The sequence below is a fragment of the Numida meleagris genome, chromosome 4 (genome assembly GCF_002078875.1).
Source record: "Numida meleagris isolate 19003 breed g44 Domestic line chromosome 4, NumMel1.0, whole genome shotgun sequence".
Classification (NCBI taxonomy): Eukaryota; Metazoa; Chordata; class Aves; order Galliformes; family Numididae; genus Numida; species Numida meleagris.
Genome location: NC_034412.1, coordinates 19272142 through 19295684, shown reverse-complemented (window position 1 = coordinate 19295684; position 23543 = coordinate 19272142). Strand labels below are relative to the sequence as shown.

At 42.0% G+C, this 23543-nt stretch overlaps 1 protein-coding gene across 1 annotated transcript in view; it reads right to left on the bottom strand.

Annotated features, from left to right (window-relative positions):
• Positions 1-23543, bottom strand: part of VPS8 (VPS8, CORVET complex subunit) — a 65794-nt gene that overhangs the window by 28392 nt on the left and 13859 nt on the right. Inside the window, 23 exon segments of the mRNA XM_021393581.1 lie at positions 1213-1311; positions 2219-2303; positions 3405-3487; positions 3901-3957; positions 5503-5622; positions 8009-8080; positions 8667-8786; positions 10581-10653; positions 11636-11678; positions 11942-11993; positions 13396-13485; positions 13690-13912; positions 14421-14467; positions 14752-14841; positions 15741-15787; positions 16888-16957; positions 18725-18760; positions 19236-19310; positions 19880-20050; positions 20942-21022; positions 21862-21969; positions 22810-22869; positions 22968-23121. Of these exon segments, the coding sequence (XP_021249256.1) occupies positions 1213-1311; positions 2219-2303; positions 3405-3487; positions 3901-3957; positions 5503-5622; positions 8009-8080; positions 8667-8786; positions 10581-10653; positions 11636-11678; positions 11942-11993; positions 13396-13485; positions 13690-13912; positions 14421-14467; positions 14752-14841; positions 15741-15787; positions 16888-16957; positions 18725-18760; positions 19236-19310; positions 19880-20050; positions 20942-21022; positions 21862-21969; positions 22810-22869; positions 22968-23121 (2056 nt within the window).

Below are 23543 nucleotides of genomic sequence, written 5' to 3'. Positions count from 1 at the left end.
ATCAAAACCCTACTACACAATGAGGAACATCAGGAAGCGCAACTCATGACATTTCTGATTTGTCCTGACCAAAGCATGGAACAGCAGTTGTAACGGCTGAAGAGCCCCAGCAAGGAGACCTACCTGTGATTTGACCAAGACACAAACAAAGGCTTACAGAGGGAGGGTCAGCCACTCACTACGTCAAGCAATTTGTGCCATATATACCAATACAAGCAGAGACAGGGGTACTCAGTAGGAGAGAAAAACAAAGCAGACACAAGAAAGCAGCACAGTGGACAGCAGTTTGCTCAAGCTGGAAAGCCCAGCATGAAACCAGTTGCTTTGACAGGACAGCAACATGTCAGCCTTCTGCAGAATTACCATCACCACCACCACTTCCCATAGGCTCTGGAATGCATCTGGAGAGCAGACTACTTCCAGGTGCTGGTAGAGACTAAAAGTATTCTGTATCTTTCAAGTGGTACCTGGTACTCTCCCGCTCTCCCTGAGTGATACAGACTTCTGTAACCACTTTCAGCTATGTGATCTGGGCAAGTACGTGACTGCTTGCTTCACAGAGTTCTTTTCCTGGCTCACCTCCAGATCACCCTGGAGGAGGACTGACACCAGCTTCTAACTACTAGAGTTATAATGGACTCCCCCTGCCTACTGACTAGGAAATTATTTCAGTCATCTCCATCTCCTGAAGCAAAGAAAAACTGAAGAGATAGGAAAAGTTATTAGCTAGATAAAGTCTAGCAACAGTCTGCGTCTTACGGCAGAAGCTGTGACCCCATTTTCCCATAGGTTAGAATTGCCAGGATATCAAGATTGAAAGCTGTTATCACTGTAATATTAAAAATTTGATACTACAGATTGTGAAGTCAGCAATACCAGTGTCCTGACCTCACTGCTGCTGCACATTCAGGAGATACGAAGACTTGCACGTGGATCACTTCCCTGTTACACAGCACTTACAAGACATCATCTCCTGATACAGTCCTATCATCCAAAAAGCAATACTTGAAACCAGGAAACCAAGGAAGCCAGTTTGAATTTAAAAGGGGCATTTACATTAATGTATGACACTACTAAACCGCACAAGCATCTTGAAGTGAGAACTAATTGTTTTGTTCAGGCCACAAGACACTTCTGCTAACAGAACAGCACCAGGCAGAGCTACAGGAGTTAGCAGGAGCTCTGGTATCATGTGTGTAAGATAGACTGTACCTCTATATGTTCCAAAGCTTTCTGCCACACTGACTGCTTTTCTTCAACACTGTAGCCAGGCATGGACAGGATGTTGTGAATATAGTTGAAAACTTCTTCCTGTAAAGCATAAAACCGTAAGTGGTACAGTATGTTCCTTAATGCTGTCAACAGCATTGCTGTTAACTGCCTAAGGATGACCTCAGGGCTAGTCCTCTCTTATTCAGCAAGTCAGAAGCTTCCTGAAGAGCTGCCAGGAGGAAAAAAATCAAATTAAAATAAAAACCAAGAGGAACAGAACTGACAATGACACTAAAAGTGTTAAAACTCAGGTCAGTGTTCCTCCACTATTATACATGACTACCTCTTGCTCACAAGGAAAAAACACAGGACATCAATCCTCAGCTAAAAGAATAGGCAGAGAAAAGATTCCTCTACCAGAGAATGGTAGAGCTTTCCCAGCTTATTCCCATTCTTTGACATTTGCCTCTCCCCCAGCTCCTCCTGCACAGTTCTCAGCACATATACTCTCCTGTACCACATCTTTTGGCCACCTCACTACCATAACCTCTCTCTTCTGCTTCATTCTCATAACTTTCAGTACAGTGCATTTACATGGAGCTGGTGAGATCATATTTGCCAGACTCTCCCCCCAACTTTTGCTGGTAGTAGGGAAGAGAATATCTCAAAAAACTGCAGCAGATTTGCAACTAATAGACAACTAAAAAGCAAAAATAGGGGGCTAATGACAAAAAAAAATATTGCCTTTAGCAGCATTTGCAATTAATCACAACTTGCACTTGAGTTTTATGTATTAGCACTGATTAAATTGAAAGAGAAACCAAAAATTCTGAAGCTTAAAACAGAAAAAAAAGAGTCAACTCCTCTCCAACACACGCACACAAGTACAGAAGCCTTGGCTATAAGAAAACTCAGTAGTACAGCAGGACATGTTATAAGCCAGAACTATAACAAGACAGCAGGGCAGGCTGCCAGCTATGGAGAAGAAAGAAATGTACTCACTCACCTTTCTCACTGGATCACGCAGGTAACAGTCAATGATTTTGTCATAGCGAAGCTCTCGCTCATACATGAACTCACAAATCTGATAACTAAAATGAGAAATCGGGCTTCACTGGCTCTGCTGTTATTAGATCATCTTGCTTTTCCATAATATAGTCAGCTCTAAGCTAGGCCAATCCACAATACTAATTTGAAGAAATACACTGAATATGACTCAGTAATGTGTTATGACACGTCTTAGTTTCAGTATTTAATAAACACCTTTAATATTTTGAGTCAGGAAGACTTGAGATGAAAACAAGTGCAACCAAGACAAAAAACGTGAAGATTCAGCTAAATAGCTCCATGTGGGTCCTTTAGCTCCAACAGAAATGGCAGAGCTGGTGACTTGGGCTCTCAAAATCTCACAAGCTACGAGAAATAAAATGGATATTCAGTGATCCGACTGATCGTAGTTCCGATTCTCAAGTGCTAGCAATGCATTTCTGAGTCCTATTAGGGCTGAAAAATTTGATGTAGTCACTCCTTCTGGGACATGCAAGAAAACGGGCATGGCACACCCTACCATTATCTACCCCTCTGGTGCCTTATAGTATGGTGAATTAACTCACATAACATCCAGTGAAGATGCTTTCCCTGGCTGACTCTGTTCAAGCATAACAGACGCTTTCTGAAAGGGTAAAGCAGCTAAAGGAGATGGTGGTAATTTTCAGCCTTCCCAGACACTGAGTTTTGTCTCTCCTACTCAATTCTATAACAAGTACCATGGGGGTGTCTCCAGACCCTTGTATGCTTTTAAAATCCACCTGTGGGCCTCACCCCAGCGAGTCATCTCCATCTGTCAGAGGTAGAGTATTCAAATAGACAACTATACATTTGAGCAAAATCTGGGCTCTAGGATAGAAGTGCCAAAATGTATCAAGCCCCACAGTTTCATGCTGAAAGGTTCCCACAGGTCTCACAAAAAGCACCGGTAAGATAAGACAGGGCAAGCACACCCAGTGAGATTGGAAGAGAGAGAGAGAGAGAGAGACAGGGAGAGATAAACGTGAACATATTAAATGAAGCATATGTGAATGCATAGGGAAAACAATCCTAAACAAAGCTGTGAAGGAGAAACAAGACATGGAAGAAAAAAGCTACAGAGGAGTTTTAAAGATAGCATTTATATACTGTACCCAACAACTTACAATTCAGCTTTTTCTGCCATTTGGATAAGACGGCTCTCTTCAAACTGCACTATCCCTCCTGCCTGCAGCAATTCTAACAGGACCTGCAGACATGGAAGAGCAGTTATTTGTACTTCAGTTGGAATTGAACAGTCAGTGCCATTCAAAAGTACACTGTTCTTGGTCCATTAAACTTTGTATTGGCACAGGGCCTGTTCTACAATTTATTTGTAATTGATTGTCCCATTAGCTACAAAGGTTATGTATTTACATAAAACTGTTCCTGCCTCTGACCTTAGGCTGTCAAACCTCTCCTGAAGGCAATGTTGGGGAAGAATCCTCCTTCAGTCCTGCTCTGTACAGCACTGCAGGCCATCGCTCTTATACCAGCTAACTGCTTTGGCATACAACCTTCACTATAACCTTCAGCCAGCATCCGTGCCCACGGAGGCCAAACTCTGCTCGACAGTCTGGATATACCTAGGGCTTAAAGAAATGTTTCCTTCAGGGCCATTACCTGCTGCCTCTCTGAATGCCGGGAGTCATCATCTGGACTGCATAGAAATTCAAGGACCTGTGTGAGGATGTAGAAGTTAGCATGAATTAGGCCCAGTTACCACAGCTGTTAGCCTGTGAGCTTTTCCTGCAGCATAAGTAAACTAACAGTCAGACACATGTCCTAAACTCCAGAATGATTTTGGGTGCACCCACAGGAAGTAGCCAAACCATGCAGATAACCTGCTGATCATCAAGATGCACAAGTGTCCAGCAGCCTTCAGTACAAGCAGATTGTGAGCACTAACAATGGCAACAGCAAATCAGAACACAATGGTACAATTTGAATTTACAATTACTCATCTGTGAGGTACTCTCTACTTGATCCTGTAGTTAAGGACAGTTTAGACTACTGGAGTAAGCAAGAACTGCTGAAGGACATCATAGGAGGGAAAATCATGACCCTGCACCTGGATTTAGGACCAAACTTTGGGTAACCGAGGGAATATAAAAAACTCAGGTGACCTCACGCATCTTCTCTGGACTATACACAAAATAGCTGGAACCACTACTCTAACCCTTCTGATTTCTCTCATGGACTGTGTCATCTCTCCCAAAACCCAGGAAAATCATATAATCCATGTAATTAAAATGTTTCAATATCCAAATCTATTTAGAGTCCATAAACCTCCTGTTTGGTCTTAAATTATGACAAAGGACACTGGCTTCAAGTTATACCAGGGGAGGCTTAGATTAGATGTCAGGAAGAATTTCTTCATGGAAGGAGTGACACTGGAACAGGCTGCCCAGGGAAGTGGCAGAGTCGCCATCCCTGGAGGCAATTCAGAGACACGTGGATATAAGTGCTTAGGGACATGGCTTAGTGGTGGAATTGGTAGTGTTCAATGACAGATGACTCAATGATCTCATGGGCCTTTTCTAACCTAAACAATTCTGTTTTCTAACCCATTGTTTAACAGTGTTCACATATCCGTATTATCACTCAAGCACAACTACTGTAGCCATTAAAACCTCCTCAGATCAAAGAATTTCTAATATAAACTTAATCTGGGCAAGCTTCAGGCATGCACTGGTGCCTTTCAGCCTATTCCAAACAGCAGAGAAGGAAGGTGGCCACAGAAAATAGAAACTGCCAGATACAAACATACAACAGCTCTATAAGTTCAGGAGCATTTTGGTTGGCACCCCTTATCTCCTTATACTGATAATCCTCCTACGTAGAACCAGTGACAACAGAGTCACAAAACAGTCACTGGGGCTTAAAACAAACAGATTAGTCCCTGCCCTTGCAGGGTTTGTTTTCCCCCTCCTGACATGCTACTGACCACAGAAATCTGCCATTCCACAGAAAAGAGCAGAGGCATTGCTACACTAATTCCATCTCCTACAACCTGACCCTATTTCACACTCAATCCCAGCAGCAGGACCTTACTGTGCCTCAGTGGTCTCTCCTACTCTGCTTCTTTGAAACTACAAAGTCCCAGCAGGATGCTACCTGCTTTATAATGCACCGGAATTGCCTTAATCTGCAGCAGTAGGCACACCTTCTGTGGGGCTGGATCCTCCTTAGAATTTTTTCCACTCCTCAAAAAAGAACACTTACCTGATCAAAAAGCGTTCTGTTCACAAACAGCGTGTTGTTGGGCTTGGCGAGCTGACGGGCCAGGAAAGTAAAGAGACAGCCAACCTGCGATGGGGTGAAGTCAGAATTCTCTACCATGACCTAAGAATAATTAAGGAGTAAAGAGAGAAACAGAAACAGTGTGATTGATTCTGCAGTTGCCCATAGGAAAGTAATTACAAAGGAAGAATTCTTCCATGCCCCTAAATTTTTGGGTGTGAAGGCGCAACAAACAGCATCGAGGAAACTCTCATCTATCTCCATATCTGTAGTCTGTGCTAATCACTGGATATGTGACAGAGCTTCTGGGCAGAGAAATGTCACATGAAGAAAAGAGACAAAACAAATAACTATAGGAGAAAAACATGCATTTGACTTTAAGGCTCAGGCATCTACCACTTCAATTGTGGTACGCAGAAGAACTGATCAAATGACTCAACGACAAGCGTGGGCTTGGAGAAAACTTTCTTTTCTCACACTGAATTGTTAGTCAATTAATGTTTTGAGAAATCTGTGGCTGTGCTGACTCAGCTTGAAACTACAGAAAGCCTGGGTATCAAAAAAGGCACAACAAAAAGGGTTTGAAACCAGCAGAGTGCTCATAATCTGTCTGCCATATGAAAAAGCATGACACCTGGTGCCTCGTGCCTGCAAAAGGAAAAACCCCAAAACACAAAGGGAACGTGAAATGTCTCTGTTTGGAGAGTCCCCCTTCTAAGAGCAGGGTGTTTAGCTGGAAGGAAATCCATCACCCGAACCACTCTGTCACTAACATCTGAAAGGTGCTCTAGCAAAGCCTCCAGACAGAGCGTTTCACGCTTTATACCCTCATTCAGTGTATGCCTGGGCGATGCAGCTGCTTTCTCCAAGTGACTCAGAGTTCCAGATCCCCATGAGATGACCTTACACAAATGGAAGCAGACAGTTTAGACACGTTAAGGAATTGAGTCCGGCTCTGTTTGAAACATCAGGTAATGCTATCACTTCTTTTTTAAATTTTAATTTTCTTTTTACAAAGTCTACTTTATACAGGAGCCTGGTAAAGAAGGATATTAGCTAATGGCATTAAAAATATGGTTGACTAGAAAAAAATAGGATTATTTTATTTGTTTTGGATTTGTTTTTCACAAGCTGGGTCCTCGTCAGTCCTTGGGAAGGTGAAAATAACACAGAAACCTTACCGAAACTGCAGGCCATACACCTGGGCATTTTGAAAGATGACATATTTGGCAAAATTTACATCTGCTCTATCTGTGTTATCCAGATGACTGTAAAAACATGGCTACTTACTAAGCACTTTCTTTGCCAATGACAAATATCTTTTACATAAAAAGTCCCAAGATTTTTCAAAAGGAGAGCAGATTCCAGACAATGGAAGACAGAGTTCTTGTAACACCAAGATGTTTGTCTGCAGATGTATCTCATCCTGCAGCACTTCTCAGCAACTGCCCTCTTTTGCCTCCCAGGAAGCAGCGCTGGGTTCTGTTGCAGGAGGACAGAACTCATTTGCAACATGGCCAGCAGCACCGAGTACTTACAAACAATTTCTCCCAGCCTACATTGTGCTGCAGAAACACATCCCACAGTAACTCCAGAACACAGCTGCAGTGTGCCACCTCCTGCTGACAGCAGCTACCAACACAAAGCATGGTCTAACCCAGCTCAGAGCTAACATCCCCACAGCAGCATCCGACAGCCAGGCTTACTGAAGTTCCCCCGCAGAAGCATTTCTCAGGTCACCCAGTGCAGCCTGTTGCAGCAGTTCTGTTACTGAATTCACTCACTGCTGCCCTTGTTTTCATCTATCAATGATGACAGCGACAGGAAAACACTACTTATGATATATTTATACATAAACAGCTTCCAAGTGGAGTTACTCATTATTAATGCTGACAGCTTTGAAGGGGAAACCAAATGGCATTTGGCAGCAATAGCTTTTAATGAGAACATTGTTAAGGAACACAGTCTGCAGATGACAAGTGATTTCTACAGCACCAGCCTGATAACTCTGACATTCCTCTTCTCTCCCATCTACTAAAGATAGGCCTGTCATTCTGAGCACATTACATTCCAAACACAGCATGCACAGACACAGGAGCAGTATTTTATCGGAAGAGCACTGGCATCCTGCCAAGCACAAGGTTCCTGGGACAGTTTTTCTGCTCAGATAGAACGATGGAGTGGAATCAAATGAGAAGCAGATACGAAGGAACTGAACAGTGCAGAAAGAAGGATCCTAACAACAAAACACAACCCAGGTGTAACCACAGATAGGATGGAGCCCTCTCTGTTGCCACATTTAACATCATGTAGCTTCACTTTGAAACACCCACCCAGCAAGCCTTGGCTGTGGTGGATCCAAGCCCACTTCCTCAGAGGTGTCACCCAGTGTGGCACTGGAAACCCCTCATCTAAGTTATAGGCTTTACTGCAGACTTATATATAATCAGTCAGATGTAAGCACAGGTTAATTTTTAGGCACACTCACTTTCAAAAGTATGTCCACAATTCGCTGTTGATATTCCACAGCTTGCTTGTCATTCTTAAAGTCTTCAAAAGTCTGCATGAGGGGAAAAACACTGACATTTTAGGAATGCTGTCCACTGGCAGCCCCAACGCGAAGCAGCAGCCGCATCACAAAGCTGACAATGCTTTTGAGCCCTTTACGTGCATATTACCTACACAGCAGGTTCCAAGGCACAACTTGCTTTTTTGTAACTACCACAACAGTTCTTACATATTTAGGTCAAATTAACAGGCCCAAATAGAGAGAGGAAATTCAAGAAACTTAGAAAGAAAGCCAAACCTTTAATAAAGGAGAAAGATGTCAGTACTACAATAGAACTTACAGATACATTATTCTTGTTTTTATCTATGCTTTAGATGGCCTCTGCTTCCAGAGGGCTCACTATATTATGTCACGTGTTCATCAACTTATATTTAAGGACATAAAGGACTATTATGATATCCTTTGATATCTTACAGAACACACATCAAAACTGTTCCTGCATCAAGCCAGTAACTACTGGTTTAGCTAAAACTCAAACTTTTATTTAACAGAATCTTGCAGATCATGCAACCACAACACAGATCATGAAAGAATGAGTGCTGCACTGCTCTCTTGGAAGAAATCAGTGATCTCTTACCAAAGCAAGAACATTAAGGAATTCCCGAGTGTCGAAGTGCAGCAAGGTACGAATGTGAGGGTAGACCTCCTCATCCACGGATCCCTCCGTTGAATGCAGCCGGATGAGAAACTCAAAGATCTGCAATGAAAAATCAAACACAGCAGGTTTCCTGTGGATTTCAGGTAAGTGATATGGCAAGCACACTGGAAAGCAGCATCACTCCCTGCTTTGCACTTAAGCTTTAAAATACCTTAGGAGTCCATCAGCGTGCTTGAATGATGTCTTCTGATGCTTGTTAGTAAGAGAAAAAAACCCTTCCCTAGGTTCACCAACCCATTTACCAACCAATGTGCAAAAATTAAGGCTCATTCTTGCAGACTGAAGTGTCTGAAGTTAGATTAAGTCCCTGCTCATGCTGGCAGCTCTCCTCAGCAGCTGTGCAACTAATCCTTATCTGGGGCCCAGCTCCCCTCCTCATCAGTAGTTCCTTTGGGAAGAGCCAACCAATGTGCCGCCTCACTTTGAGGGGCTGCAAAGACTGACACAAGTGCTATCCAACTCCAGTTCCTTCGCCGACTTCCTAACTTCAGAAAGTTGAGCATGCCTTTCAAAAATGAAAGTAACTGCCTTTACCCAGCCACTGACAGAGGTGTCCAGACCTTTCCAAGGCAACAAACAGGACAGCAACAGCTCCAGCTGTCTCAGTCCTGTGCTGGTCAAAGTTCCTAACAGATCTGCCCGCCAGCAAAACGGCTGCAGAGTGGACAGTGTCTGTGATCACGTGTTAAGGTATGCACTGCGATCCCATGGAGAACTGACAGGCAATATGCTTTCCTAGGACAGTAAAAATGCCACCCCCAGGAAATGTCTCGTTTCCTCATTCATTCCTATTCTGAGTTAGCTTTCTTGTTAGCATGGTGACAGTGAAGCCAGGAAGGATTAGCAACTTGCCTTTGAGAACCACAGCCTCCCCTGTGTAACTGGGACTCCTTGAACCTGATACCTTCCTGCCAGGTAGGAACTAGTAAGAAAACTATTTAAAAAAAAAAATGTAGCTAATGTGCTGGATTTGAGAATCGAGACAGAAGATGTTACTTAAGTCAGACTCTCAGGAACGTTATCAGATATTATAAGAAGGAGACGTTGATGGCTCCCCCCCAGTGCTACTGCTGCTGGTTATGCTTCTGCTTCTCAGACCTCGAGCCACAGTCTGTTGCTCTGCCAGGTCTAGAGAGTGTGCAGGAGACAAGCAGATAAGGACCATGGAAGAGGGCAACACCCCAGTGCTTGACTGGGCAAAGGGAAGCAACCTAGCTTGCATACTGTGAGGAAGGGGTTTGCAACAACCCAGAGCTACCACATATATACAGCTACAAGCTCCCAATTAGCAACAAAAGCATCTACCTGTTCCACTGTGCTGAAAAAAAGGAAGTGCAAAAAAGAAAGCACTACCTCTTCTTAAAGCCCTGAAATTACAGTGAAATACTACGCGCCAAAAAGAAAACTATTTAAGTAGTAAAACTAACCAGAAATTAAGGAAATATATTCTTATGAGCACAAAATGATGATCAAAAGCAATTTCCATTTTAATAAATTCTTGGGGATGTCTCCAAAGGAGTAAAGCACAGCCTCAGGCCAAGATCAGACACAGCTTAAAGTGAAAGAAATAGTCAGCTGGAAGGCTCTGATGGAAAGAAGGAAATGAGATTTACTTGGCAGTTACCATGCCAACTTTCACAACATGCAACCTGCACATCTTGCCATACTTTTGCTAAAAATTAACTGTGATTTTAGCTAGGTACTCTCCATGACAAAACCATTATCAGCCATCACATTAATAATTGCTTTCAATCAGAAACTCATGAGATAAGACACATAACTCTCTCTTCTAAATCCTCATATGGGAAAGTGTCCTTCCAAAAAGTTGCTCACCTGATTTTTAACCAGAGGTACCAGATCTTCAGGAATATCACCCAAAGGATATGCACGGCCTGCCAAGCAGCAGCTATAGAAAACGAGGGGAAAGGTTTGTGGGAGTTGTTTGGTTGGTTGCTTTTAAATTAACTCTTACCATTAAATAGATTGAAGAAAACATTTTCTGATGAAGTTTTTAGGATGCTCTTAAAACAAAACAAATTTATTTTGTATATCATGAGTGCAAGTATTGCAGACAGGATTGCTGTTAATACACAGTCAATTTGCTGCATGAATTTGTATCTGAAGTATGTCATTCTACAGCAGGAACGCAACAGGGATATTTCAGGATTTCCCACCAAAAAAGTCATCTCTCTTGCATTTTAGGATGCAGCAATAATACAGAATCAAAAGTTCATGATCTTGGATAGATTCCAGAAAGGCGAACTCACTAATTAATCACTACTGGGCAATTTCAGAATGACCTCCGTCAAATCTCAAGCAATACAGTAAGCACAGCTATCCCAAAGGGCTCAAATACAGCTTCTCAGACTACTGATTCCTTACTCAAGGAGCACTGTCACACACAGGATGAAGGAGAAACCAAATTCTAAAGACAAAGCCATAGTCTTGGCTTACCAGCTCTAAGTACTCAACTTCACCCCACCTATCCCCTCATATGATAGGACACAAGTGGATGGCATGGAGCTGCACCAGGGCAGGGTAAGGCTGGGCATGGCACAGGCTCCCCTAGGCAGTAAGAATGGCCCCGAGCTGAAGTTCAAGAAGTGTTTGGACACCACTCTCAGACACAGGGCTTGGATTTTGGCTCCTGCCGGGAGCCAGGAGCTGGACTTGATGATCCCTGTGGGTCTCAGCCAACTTGGGATATTCCATGGTTCTGTGATGTGCCACAAGCCATAGTGACTAAGTCAGCCATAGCAAGTAGTCATTGGTATTGTACATAATCCCTCAGACTCTGAAACACAACACAGCATAAAATTTTGCAGCTATAATGAGTTAAAATCTGGTACCACTAGGCAACCGCACACGTTCTTTCTAAATGGCCTTACCTTATATACACAAGCAGCTTGTTGCCCATTACCACTTGCTCATCTACGAAACAAAAATCATTTGTCACTTTTTCTTCACAAAACAAGATACAGACATGCAACTGTTTTTTCCCAACAGTTCGCAAAACATCTCATTTGACATGCACACAGTTTTACACACTGTAAGCAGCTTCACAGACACTAAGCAGTACTAGAGCACTTTCCTCTTCCCAAAGACCCTCATAGAAAGTGTATGCAAGTGAGTAGTGATGTCCAAAACATCCAACACCAGAACTAGAAAATGTTCTAGGGACAATAATACTGTACCTGTGAGAGACTTCCCAGCATTCAGTGGAGGAGCAATGACTTTGAACAGCTTCTGTTCAAAAGACAAGAACAAGAGCAGTGTTCAAGCAGCTAGAAAGGCTCAGAGCAAAGATTCCACTTGATTTTAAAGCAAAGATCACTGGAACACCTTCCCCAGAGATGCTGTTTTCTCACCATGTCTTCTAATTAACAAGAACAGAGGATACCAAGATGTGGCAAAAGATGTCTTTCCCAGCTAATGTTATGACACACACAAAAAACACCTTTCAGCCAATCAGATCTAACCCTAAATTTACCTTAAAGGCCACACTTAAAAAAAAAACACAAAAAACACAACAACAACTTCAGTGGTCTCAGAAGTAACACTGAAATCATAACAGACCAGGACATTTCCTGTTCCCCAGTTGTTTGCCACAAGAGATTATGCAAACCTTCATGCTTCTTAGCAGGCTCATCAGAGCCTCTAGTTTGGGAACATTGAGCGAGGCTTAATCTGAATACTTGGCTCTTGAAATCAAGAAAAGTTATTTGTACGTGTACAGTTAGTGACAGGTTTCCACGAGTCTTTTTAAAATCGTGATTACCTAAAGAGCCTCCTTCCTGAGAAATTAAAATGGGACAACTCCTATAAATTGAGCAATTTAAGGTTTCCAAACAGATGCATCAAGATCTTGATTTTAGCACTAGTAAAGAAACAGCAGCATTGCTTCCACGCTGAAATATCTTCACGTTTTATCTGTAGGCTTCTAGAGCAATTGGTACATCAGACACATCTTCATGATCAGCAGCATCAACGGAGACTTCCGTTAGAGCATTACACTGAGTCCTGTACTTAGTGTTGATAGATCAAACCCAAGTGCTAAGAACAAAGCCTGCTTAAAAATTCTTTTTTTTTCTGAACTTTGTAAATAAGTTCACTCTTTGTTTCCACTGCTCCTCACTATGTATTAATACATTGCTGTGTCAGCAGAGGATGAAAGAAAAAGAATGAGGTGATCACAGAACCTCTCATGCCTGCACTGCCATTAATCCCATCAAGCAGTAACCTGATGGTTTCTGAGCACATCATGCCACATAGGCCAGGCTCACCACTGGCAACAGAGTTGTTTGCAGACAGTTTTGCAATGCAGTCTCCTTAATTCACCATGGTATTCTCTTCTGCTTTTTTTCTTTTTTAATTAACACAAATATCTTGTTCTAACTTTGCAGAGCATTGCTACCTCAGATACACTGTCAAAGAAAAATGCGTGCTCTAAAGCACTGCAATTACAAATTACTTCTTTAATGCATTTAGTCAAATAACTGCATATATCACACATGATTTCTCCCTCAGAATGAAAAACAAGAACATATACATTGAATGAGAAGACTATGTATTAGTTTAAAATGCCACTTCTCACAAAGACTGCATGCTCAGTACACAAATAAATGGCTGCAATGAGCACATCTCCTACCTCCATGGGACTGATGAAGTCATTCATTCCACTGTTGTAGACGTAGATCATTGCATCATAGAGATGGTTTTCCCAGCACAGAAGGACCACCTGCAAGGACACAGAGCCAAGTCCTGTTACAAATTAGTGACCAAAGGCACCACTGGTCTGGACTACATAATTTTTGTCCGTTGAAAGGTGACTCCCTGTCTTCCACAAGCTACGCTGTACTGAAAAGAAGTCTGCATCAGTGGTGAGGGGATGTTGTCATTTATTCAGAGGAACTCAGTGCAATGTTCAGTCCGGAAGACATACCTGCTGTATGTCCAGGCTGGTGATATCCATATGCACGATGCAGGCTTCCATATTTTCCAACCTGTTCTTGTCTTGGAAGTGAAGGAGCAAGTCTTTCATCACTTGAGCTGTGATTCCCATCAGCTTATCACTTAAGATATATGGCTCCAAGCACTCCAGGAAGATTCCTTTGGCTACAGAATTCTCACTCATCTTATCATAGATCTGGTTAAATAATAGATCCCTAGGAAGAAATGTATGTTTAGTTATCAAATAAGACTATTAAAATACTCTTACTTATCTACTATCTGAGGACTCCAAATTAAACTCTGTTTCTTCAGCTCAGCATCTAAATGCCCCATTCACTTCCCATGCAGATGCAGATCATAGGAAGCTACATAAAACAAATGAAGCTATGTGTGTTGCAATAAAAAAGCTGCTGTTGAAGAAGAAACAACAACAACACGAAAATTTAATCATCTTTGACAGGGGGAGAAAATTTAGTTAAGTGCAGGGGAAAAACTGAACCAAATTTTTCTTCCTCAGTACACCAGTGAAAAACTAAAAGGAACTTTTGGGTACTGAATACGCTAACCTCAGCATCAATCTTTAAACCTTCCTCTAAACTGGGATGGTCTACATCATGTCATAAAATGACTCCTCTGAACGATGTGATATTATAGCAGACAGCATTCAGGGCTGCACGGGGTGGCAGCCTGCCATGGGACATAGACTTGTAAACTCAGACTTACGTGCGCTGGAGCAGGAGGCAGTAATCAACTATGACAGGCACCACATCCTGGGAACGGAACAAAACAGCTGTGATGACTGACAAAGATCCTGCCAAACAGTACATCCTGCACAGCACAGAATGAAGCCTGGCCAGTACACTGGCACAGTCACAGCTTATCCATCAGAGTTTGCTGGGAAACACAGTCACTTATGGACTTGTCGCTTTCCCACTGAGCACACAAGAATTCCCCAGCAGGTCATGGCTGTTGCACAGGCAGCTTCTGGAGCAAAGAAGTATCTGATTAAAAGTTTCCAAAGATCTATCGAAGAGAGTCCTCTGAAGCACCGTACCTGAAAGTGTTGCTCCATAACCTGGATTTTTCCTTGGTCAGGGCACTTCTTCAAAGTCCGATCAGCATAATGGAGAAGGATCTCAACCATCTGGATTACAAGAAACAAGAAAATTCACTCCCATCTTACACTAGAGGCCTGCTTGGTAGCACATTTAATAGCCTGACCTGGGGGCTAGCAGCACGGCAAACCTTATTGTCCCAGTTTGGGCATGAACTACTGTGGGCAGAAAGGAAAAAGGGAAGAGGCTACAACTAGTACTCACAACAAGGCTGCCTACACGACTGCAGAAGATGGAACGGGAGTTGCCCAGGTGGGTTCTGAAGCCCTATGCTAACTGCACAGCCGGGCTGCCAGCACATTTTGAGGCAGATGAACACATCCTGAAGCACAGAACTCATCTGGGCCATGTTTTCAACCAAAGCTTAAGTTACAGTTTCTTAAATAAAAGAACTTACCTACCTGTAAACAAAACATACATTAAGAATAAAGTATAGATGAATAATTATTGCAATCATTCTGTATTTTAAACATCCTTTCCAGAAACACAATCTTGTGTCAGTGAAACATAATCAGTTAAAAAATGTATTCCACGTACACATGATTGAACTTTCCAACCAGGGAGTCAGAAAGTTACATACCAATGAATGCTCAGCAACTAAACATCAGGAAACTCTGCAATTACCTCCAAAAAGGGTTTCCGTCCCCTGTGAAGGGAACAGAGACTGGATCTTAAGATCTCAAGGCCAAGATGATAGTGTCACAATCTCCTTTCCTAATTCTGCAGATTTTATCCCCACCTTTACCTAGAAGGTATTTCCACGTCTCTTCTAAAATCCTGTTCACAATCTTAGCAAGATAGGCACATGCATACTTTCGAGAGTCAATTGGACTAACTTCTGGAGGAGAGACGCTACTCCTTCCAGGAACACAATTAGCATCACATAAGTGCACATGAAAATCTAGGTAGGAAGAGATCGGTGACTCACTCTGTCTGCAATTACTGCTTTCCGCTTGCTCGTGTCCCCGGACAAGCCTAGAAAGAATGAAGGGGTTGGGAAAAGAAAAAAAAGCAATGAAGTGCACTATAAATACCACAGCTTGAGATACAGGGCTCAGAATATTTAGGTACACAGTTTTGTGATCTGTTTTCAGCCAACCATTTTTCTTAAGACCTTATTCTCTTAAAGATTGTTCCAGCATAGGAATGGCAAGACCGGGTCTGAGTACTGTCTGACAGAATAAAAGAAGTTTAACATCGAGAGAACAATTAACAGAAAACTGACAATGACTGTATAGGAGGCTAATGGCTGGAGGATGCACTGATGTGAAGAAGCTGAAATTAGCACATCTTAAGGACAAACAATTATTAAATGCCAACTCAGAAGACAACAATTATTTGGAATTCTGGAAAATTATTTGCTTAATTACATTTTGCCACTCTTTGAAGCAAGATACATCTTCATATACTACCAATTTCACAGCAGGAGGATCTTACCCTTAAGAGTCATCTGTCAAAACCACCAAAGGTAGCTTGCTGAAAATTCAGCTTACCCAGTCCCAGTCAGACCACCCAAGCAGCAGCTTCTGACATAATTAACTTGTTTCTCACAACAAGCTAAGTGCTTACAAAGCATTGGCCTTTATAGGAAATATGGTGCCAAAACCCAACAGTAATTTCAGTCCATTGTACAGATAGAGGAGGCCTCAATGAAAGTACCTGCTTGACAGAGCTGAGAGAGCATCGCTCTGAAGATTACCTACAGGTCACAAGTGTGACCTTCAGAAATATCTTGCTGACTGGTTTTTCAGCACCTGGATCCATTTCCTTCATGGAAAGGTAACAACACAGAGGAGTCATGGCACAGACTAGGTCTCATTTTCTTTTGAGAAAAGGTGTGTCCTAAAGGAATATGACTCTAAAAAAGCCAAACCGATCCATATCAGTGGTTTTGTTCTTGCCAAACCCAAAGCAGCATATCCTAATTTCTCTTCTTCAATTACCTTCCAACTTTTTTTCCTCAACAATGATGTCAATACCAGTAAGTGCATAGGTTTAAAACTTTCCCTAGAGGTTTCAGTAGGAAATATTAAAACAAACAAACAAAAACTTACCTACTACAGCCTTTGCTTTACCTTCATAAAAGGACCAAGCAAGAGCCAGGGCATCAGTGAGACGCTCTTGTTTCAGAAGGTGATCAATTCTCTGAAATAATAAGTAATAATGGATCTTAGCGTCAAAGAAAAAAATATTGTCTCTTGCTGTTTAAGACCAGTAGAGGGTTGTGACTGCCGACAGCAAAGGGACAGGAAACCTCTAAAGTTGACTATACACTGAAGTAAAGGACAGCATCCCAAATAAAATTATCTCAGATGTAGATTTTCTGCTGCACAGTTGAAAAGGACAAAGAAATCCACACCAAGAACTAACTCTCATCTTCAAATGCTCCATGACCACTCTTGAGTAAATCCCCTACAATAAAGAGGCCTTCAGTACAGTAGAAACCACATGGTAATTTAGAATGAGTTTGACTCAGAGCATGTACATTGGGATTGATTATGGAATTCTAGGAGAGCTAGTACATGAAATCATGGCTCAAAGCAAGACTTCTCATTGGCAGAGGTGGTAATGAGTGGCTGGAGGGAAGACTATCAGAGGAGAGTGATCTTGGTAACCAAAAGCAGCAGATGAACTGTTCATACTTTGTTAAAACTTCTGATGCAACATCAGGTGGATGTCACACAGCTTATAACTGTAGATGAGTACAAGAGTTGTAAAGAGCTGTAGGCAAAAAATGGTGAAGATCACTGCTTAAAGTAGAAGTGTCCGACTGAAAAGAGACGATTATTTGAGTTGTTTGAAAAACAGCCTTGACGCCCCTTTTACACAACGACTTGGTAAACTAACTCAGCACAAGCAGAATTTACTAACAAAGTTTGCTAATGACCAACATATAATGTGGATAGTAGACTGCAAAGACAAAAAACATTAGGATAATCCCTAAAGCTAGGTAAGAGAAGTACGATGCAATCCAATGGCACACGTAGTTTACAGCAGAAGTCAGGGTTTGCCTATCAGGTATTGATGAATCTCAGGAGTGTTACAAGCCAGTGACATTACACAGCCAAAAAAACCCAGCAAAATGTGATCCAAGGAGGTACAAGGCCTAACCTATCCGAGAAGAACAGATGCCACTGTGCACGGGACTGGCAAGATCCTAACCAGTCACATGTGACAACAAACTAAGCACAGAGGATGTGAAGAGAATGGTGATTATGAAAAAGAAAGGAATGGGAAGGTGATGAAAGATGTGCTTAACCTCGCAAAACAAAGTCTAATGGACAATGTGCATACACTGAATAAACATACTGTGAAGTGACGATCCAGAACAGAAAAAACTACTTTTTTACTCAAGTGAAGAGAACAGCTCAGTAACAAAGAGATATAAACAGATGACTAAGAACTTGAATCTGGAAATTAATAGGGTTTCAGCTGCCAGAGAAATGATAATCCAAAACAGCTTCTAGCAATAGAAATTAGGATCTAAAAATCCAGTGAACTTTCTAGGTAGTCTTTGATAAGTTTGATGATATAGCTCTTGCAGTAGCTGGAGCTAAAATACAGGGAACCAGATTTCCTTCCATTCCTGTATCCTTATCCGGCTGATAGGTGGTCTGCATTCCAAAGCCATTCAGCATGACCAGCTGAAACCTCACAAGGCATTGTATGTCTCACTCAAGAAAATAAGGATTCTGTTCAGCCTGCAAGTTCATGCAAGTAGCAGTCCCATAGCATCCCACTGTGGAAAGCAGAATACCTACAGTGCTGGGTTTGTGTAGCAATTAGGGATCCTGAACACAGTGCTCAGAACATGCTTCACAAATGCTATAGCTCTATAGTTGACTCCCTCCTCCTTGGCTATATTTAAGCAATTCAAACCTACCAAGTTGAACAGCTTTCCTCTCAACTTACCTCTCTCCAGCTCCTCAACGTCATGACATGAACTGACTAGAAAATGAAAGAAAAAAAAAGTTATTTATTTACTTACAGTTGCTCATGCATCCCACAGACCCACCAGAGCATGCTGGTATAAATAAAGGAGTAAAGCAACCCTCAAGTTTCCATAAAACACCCCATTATCTGCTTTTTCACAGAATGCTTGCATTGCAGGGCAGGAAAAACAAACAGGATAATCCTTCTATCATTCCATTCAATGGAGTATAACTTTCCCTATCCTCTAATTTTCTTCTATTTACTTACTAGCATGTTTAGAAAACAGAAGTTGAAGTTTAGGATAAAGAAAGTCATGCTAACTCTACTTTGAAACAGCATGAACCAGGATACTGCGAAAGAATGACATCATTATTTAGCTCATACCTCAGCTAAGATCAAATTGTTGCACATTTCTTCAAGCCAAGGATGTAAATGCAAAAAGAGCAGAAGTGAACGCCACTTATTTCCATTAAAAACTCCCCATGTTTACCTTAGTTCCCAGGTAAAAGATCTGGCCACCACAGCTGCTGATGGACTGATAGCAAGCTTTCTCTCCAACCAGTGCCTGCAGGGAGAAAAATGTTATGCAATTCAAACTGCCTTTTGTTTTTGTAAAATTTTCCAAGAAACACATATAGACTTGAACACTGTAACTAAAATAACATAATGAGAACTGGGAGAGAACAACATAGATTACTGGGCAATAGTAAGTAACAAAGCTCTTATATCATGCCCTTCTGCTTGTGAATGCAGCTTAAAGCGCTGCTGAGCATTTTAACAGGAAAAATTTACTTGGGCCCATCAATTTTTCAAGCCACATGTCTCTGGCTTTAATGGCAGTCACCAGAAGTCCTGGTCACAAGACACTGCAGAGTGTCTGGAAGTGAGCAAAATTCCACAGCTGGCATTTCAAACAAGAACGAACAACTGTAGGTCCCACGTTTCATTGTCTACCCCTGTATGAGGAGCAGCTGCCCAAAAGGAAAACGCAAACTGCCTGTTAGCTGGCTAAATCAACACCATGTAAGATTTTTCAGATGTTTCACAAAGCCCTTTTTCCGAATCTCCACTTTCTCTCACTTAGGGCATATCTGAAACAGAGTTAGCAAACACAAGTAGCTCATCTGCACCTACCAGTGCTTCACTGACATTGCCTCCCGTAGCCAGCGACTTGAAGTGGCTGCTGTTGTAGACCAGCTGAACTTCTGGAATCTCTATGGTCTCCAACTCCTCCTGTGTCTGACGATCTATGACATGCAGCTTCTCCACACTGTCCAGAAGCACTGCTGTTCGTGAGTTTATCCACTGAAAAAGGCAACAAACTGCAGATATCAGCAACACACATGTCATTAGAGGGAACTAAACCAGTTCTGGGCATATCCCCAAGTACCAACGCCAGAATGTCTAGAATCACTAGCAACTTTGATGCTATACACAATTACTACAAAACAGCAGCCATGCATAACTCCAAAAGTAACAGTGGGGAGAGTCCCTCTGGAGTACCAGCTTGTATCATTTGTTTAAGCACTTGAGAACATTTGTTAACAAGTTTCAAATTAGTTTGAGGTCAATGTGGTCTCGAACACTTCCAGGGCTGGGGCACTTACAGCTTCTTCTGACAGCCAGCTCCAACGCCTCACCACTCCCATAGTAAAAAAATTTCTTCCTCATGGCAAATCTAAATCTAATCTAATTTCTACAAAATTCTAGCTGAATTGGTATTCTGGCCTTTCATGTTTTATTCTCTCTATTCTGTAAATATGTTTTGGAGTTGAGCTTTTTTGTTGTTGAAATCAAATAATTAGGGCACTTTAGCAAGCATCCATCCACAACAGCACTACAGTTTTACTGAGCTAATTACAGAGAAGTTTGAATTCTTTTGCAAGGAAGAAAAATATTTCTTGCCAAATTCTCTGTGGCTACTGAAAGTATTTCCTTAACAAAGCTACCCCTTTCTCAAGAAAGGGAAGTATTTTGCCTACATGCAACTACTTTTTTGCTTGTTTGTTTTCTACCCCTTAACTATTACTTGCTGTTTCACTTGGGCTAGTTTTCCTACGAATCCCAAGTTTAAAGACATCCTCTGTTACTGAACTCCAAATAAGTACAGTCCGTACTTGTGGTACACACAACCAAGGGATCCTGAGGTACAATTACAAAAAAACTAGTGTAATAAAAAATAGCATTGAGTCTTACAGTAAAGTTGATGAGGTCATAGTGTAGATGGAGCTGCTTTTGCTTAGTGACATGTATTGCACCAGTATCATCTCTTTTTACCTAAAAGAGAAACCAGACAAGATTTAGAAACAGATATTCCTCAGCTCAAGCTCTCAGTTCCCAGAACACGTCACACGAACTCCAGGAGTCTGCAGCTCACACAACCAGGCTGAGCACGCAGTAACAGCGCACACTGCTCTGAAACGGAGTGCCATGTCCCACTTCCAAAAGCTCTCATGTAAGTGAGGAAACAGTAGAGGTCTGAGGACTGGCTGCCGGAAGGAAGCAGAAAAACACATGCCCTCTGCTGGATTAACTTTGAATCATTTGTTTGCACTGCAGAAATTGTATGCCATAACAGCTCCTTAAACATCCCAACTCCTAGCACTCCAAAGCCAAAGTACTCCATTTTCTGAAGCCTGAGCACTGCTCACATACTGAATTCAGACATGAAATCTTCAAAAGAAAAAAAAAATCTGCATACACAACTTCTGCAGATCTAAGCAGTAAGACTGGCATACCTAAATATATACACCTTGAAAGCCATTGTCTCTTAGTGCTTTATCTAAGTTTTCCAAACCTGTGTTTTATATGAAAAAATAAAATAGCATCTCAAATTCACATGCTCTCCTCAAAACAATCCACATTCTCCCACCTCCAGGGGAAATGAAATGAGGCTAAGATCAACACTTCCTTCTGGAGTACACAAAACTCAGCCCTCCAGATTCTCAAGGAAGGACACTGCTTGTGGAAGAGCAATGACCAGCTTGTTTTCCCAAGCCTGTTGCAAGCTGCAGATATCTCTAGCATGACAGACACTAGAATTCCATGAGCCAGAGGCTCAGTCAACTGAATAAGAAGTGAGTATCTGAAACACAATATAAAACATTCCAACTTACCAGAAGAAAATGAACAACATCACCTCTACAAAACGCAAGCATGGGGTTCACTGAGTTCTGCACAGCCACGAAGTGCCACGCCAGGAGAGGGACACTAGAAGGGTCCATCTGAGAGACAAAAAGCACTGACTGTATGCAAGGCAGCACCTTGGTTGCAGGACACATGATGTTCATCAGCTGCTACTCACTGACTTTGCCAGGTATGCACATATGCCATAAAGCAATGTCCTAGGCTGCTGAAAGCTGAGCAAGAGGTTGTGTTCTTTGGTCTACACATATGATTTAGAGACAACACGCATCTCTTGGCAAAGTGGATGGCCAACCTGATCAGCATCTGTGTCTTAGCTATTTAATGTAAATCCTGTCTCACACAGGTAAATACACTACTGCAAACTGGAGTTTGCTAGCAGCCTTGTCCTCCGTTCTCCCAATCTAACGTACTCAATTTCTCCCCTCAGCTTGTTTTCTAAAGTATATATTTATATATACTTTTTCTAAAGTTATACCAGTGACTAGTGAAAGCAAATGGTTAGAAGACAGAACGCTGCTCTAACTCTGCTTTCTTTCTGTCCCTGCAATTAGGGATTCTACTGTATGATTAGTTTTGTTGTTATGTACAGCAGTGTCCCTTGTCCAAGGTGACTGTAGCCATAAAGAGGTCAGCATCCCATCAGTGGAGGCTTCCAGGCCACAGTAGAGAAGACAAGAAGCTGAGCAGCTCCTGAGCTCCTCTCTTCCCACTTCTGGGAGAACGCCAGCATCTTCTGGCTCTCTGCCTACAATCTACACCTATCAGACCAACACATTAGAATGGCAGTTTCACAATGTAGAGTTTAACGTGCGCTGATACAGTAATAAAAACAAGTCCTAGCCCTGATCTCACCCCCTTCACTACAAGTACTGTTGATAGCAATAAGCAAAAAGCAAGCATTTAGCTTTGTAACTCACACGACCATAGGGAAAGGTCATCCACACTTTCAAAGATGGCTTCAGGCCAATAACCAGTATCTTCAGAAAAACAAAAAGGCAAAATAAAATGTTGGAGGATGTACCAGAAAGTCTCTTTGTGGCTTCTCACACAAAGCCTTCTGCAAGCAGCAAGTTACCTTTGTTAGTGAGGCCATGGCCAGCAGTGAGTACTGGGTGATAGGATGGTCTCTCAGCTCAACTTTTGCATGTAATGGTTCAATACAACAAACCTCCCCCTTTGAGCCACTGAAGAGACATCGAGATTCACATGTTCTCACTCCCATAACCCTCCTGCAAACCAGAGAAATCAGCTTAGTGGACAATCACCAAGAGGAGATCAGCGTAACAATTTCATGAAATCTTATGCACAATCCTTCATAAATACTGTTTCAAAAAGACTTTTACACAGCTCCAGGGATGAATTTAGGATGCTGCTGGAAGCAGTTCCAAACAGCTGCCAGGGTATAGACAAGAAGTACTTAGGGTCTTATTTAATAGCACATGATCAGGTTCCCCAGAGCATCAAGCCCGATCCTTCCTCCTTGTCTCACATCCTCTTCAGGATGCCAAGAAGAGAATGAGCAGTTACTGAAGGGCAGCTCTCACTAAACAAGGAAAACCAAGGCAGTATTTTTATGACAACTTCTAAGAGTCAATCAGGAATGCCAAGATTCTGGACAATATCTAAATAAATACATTAATAACTTAAGCTA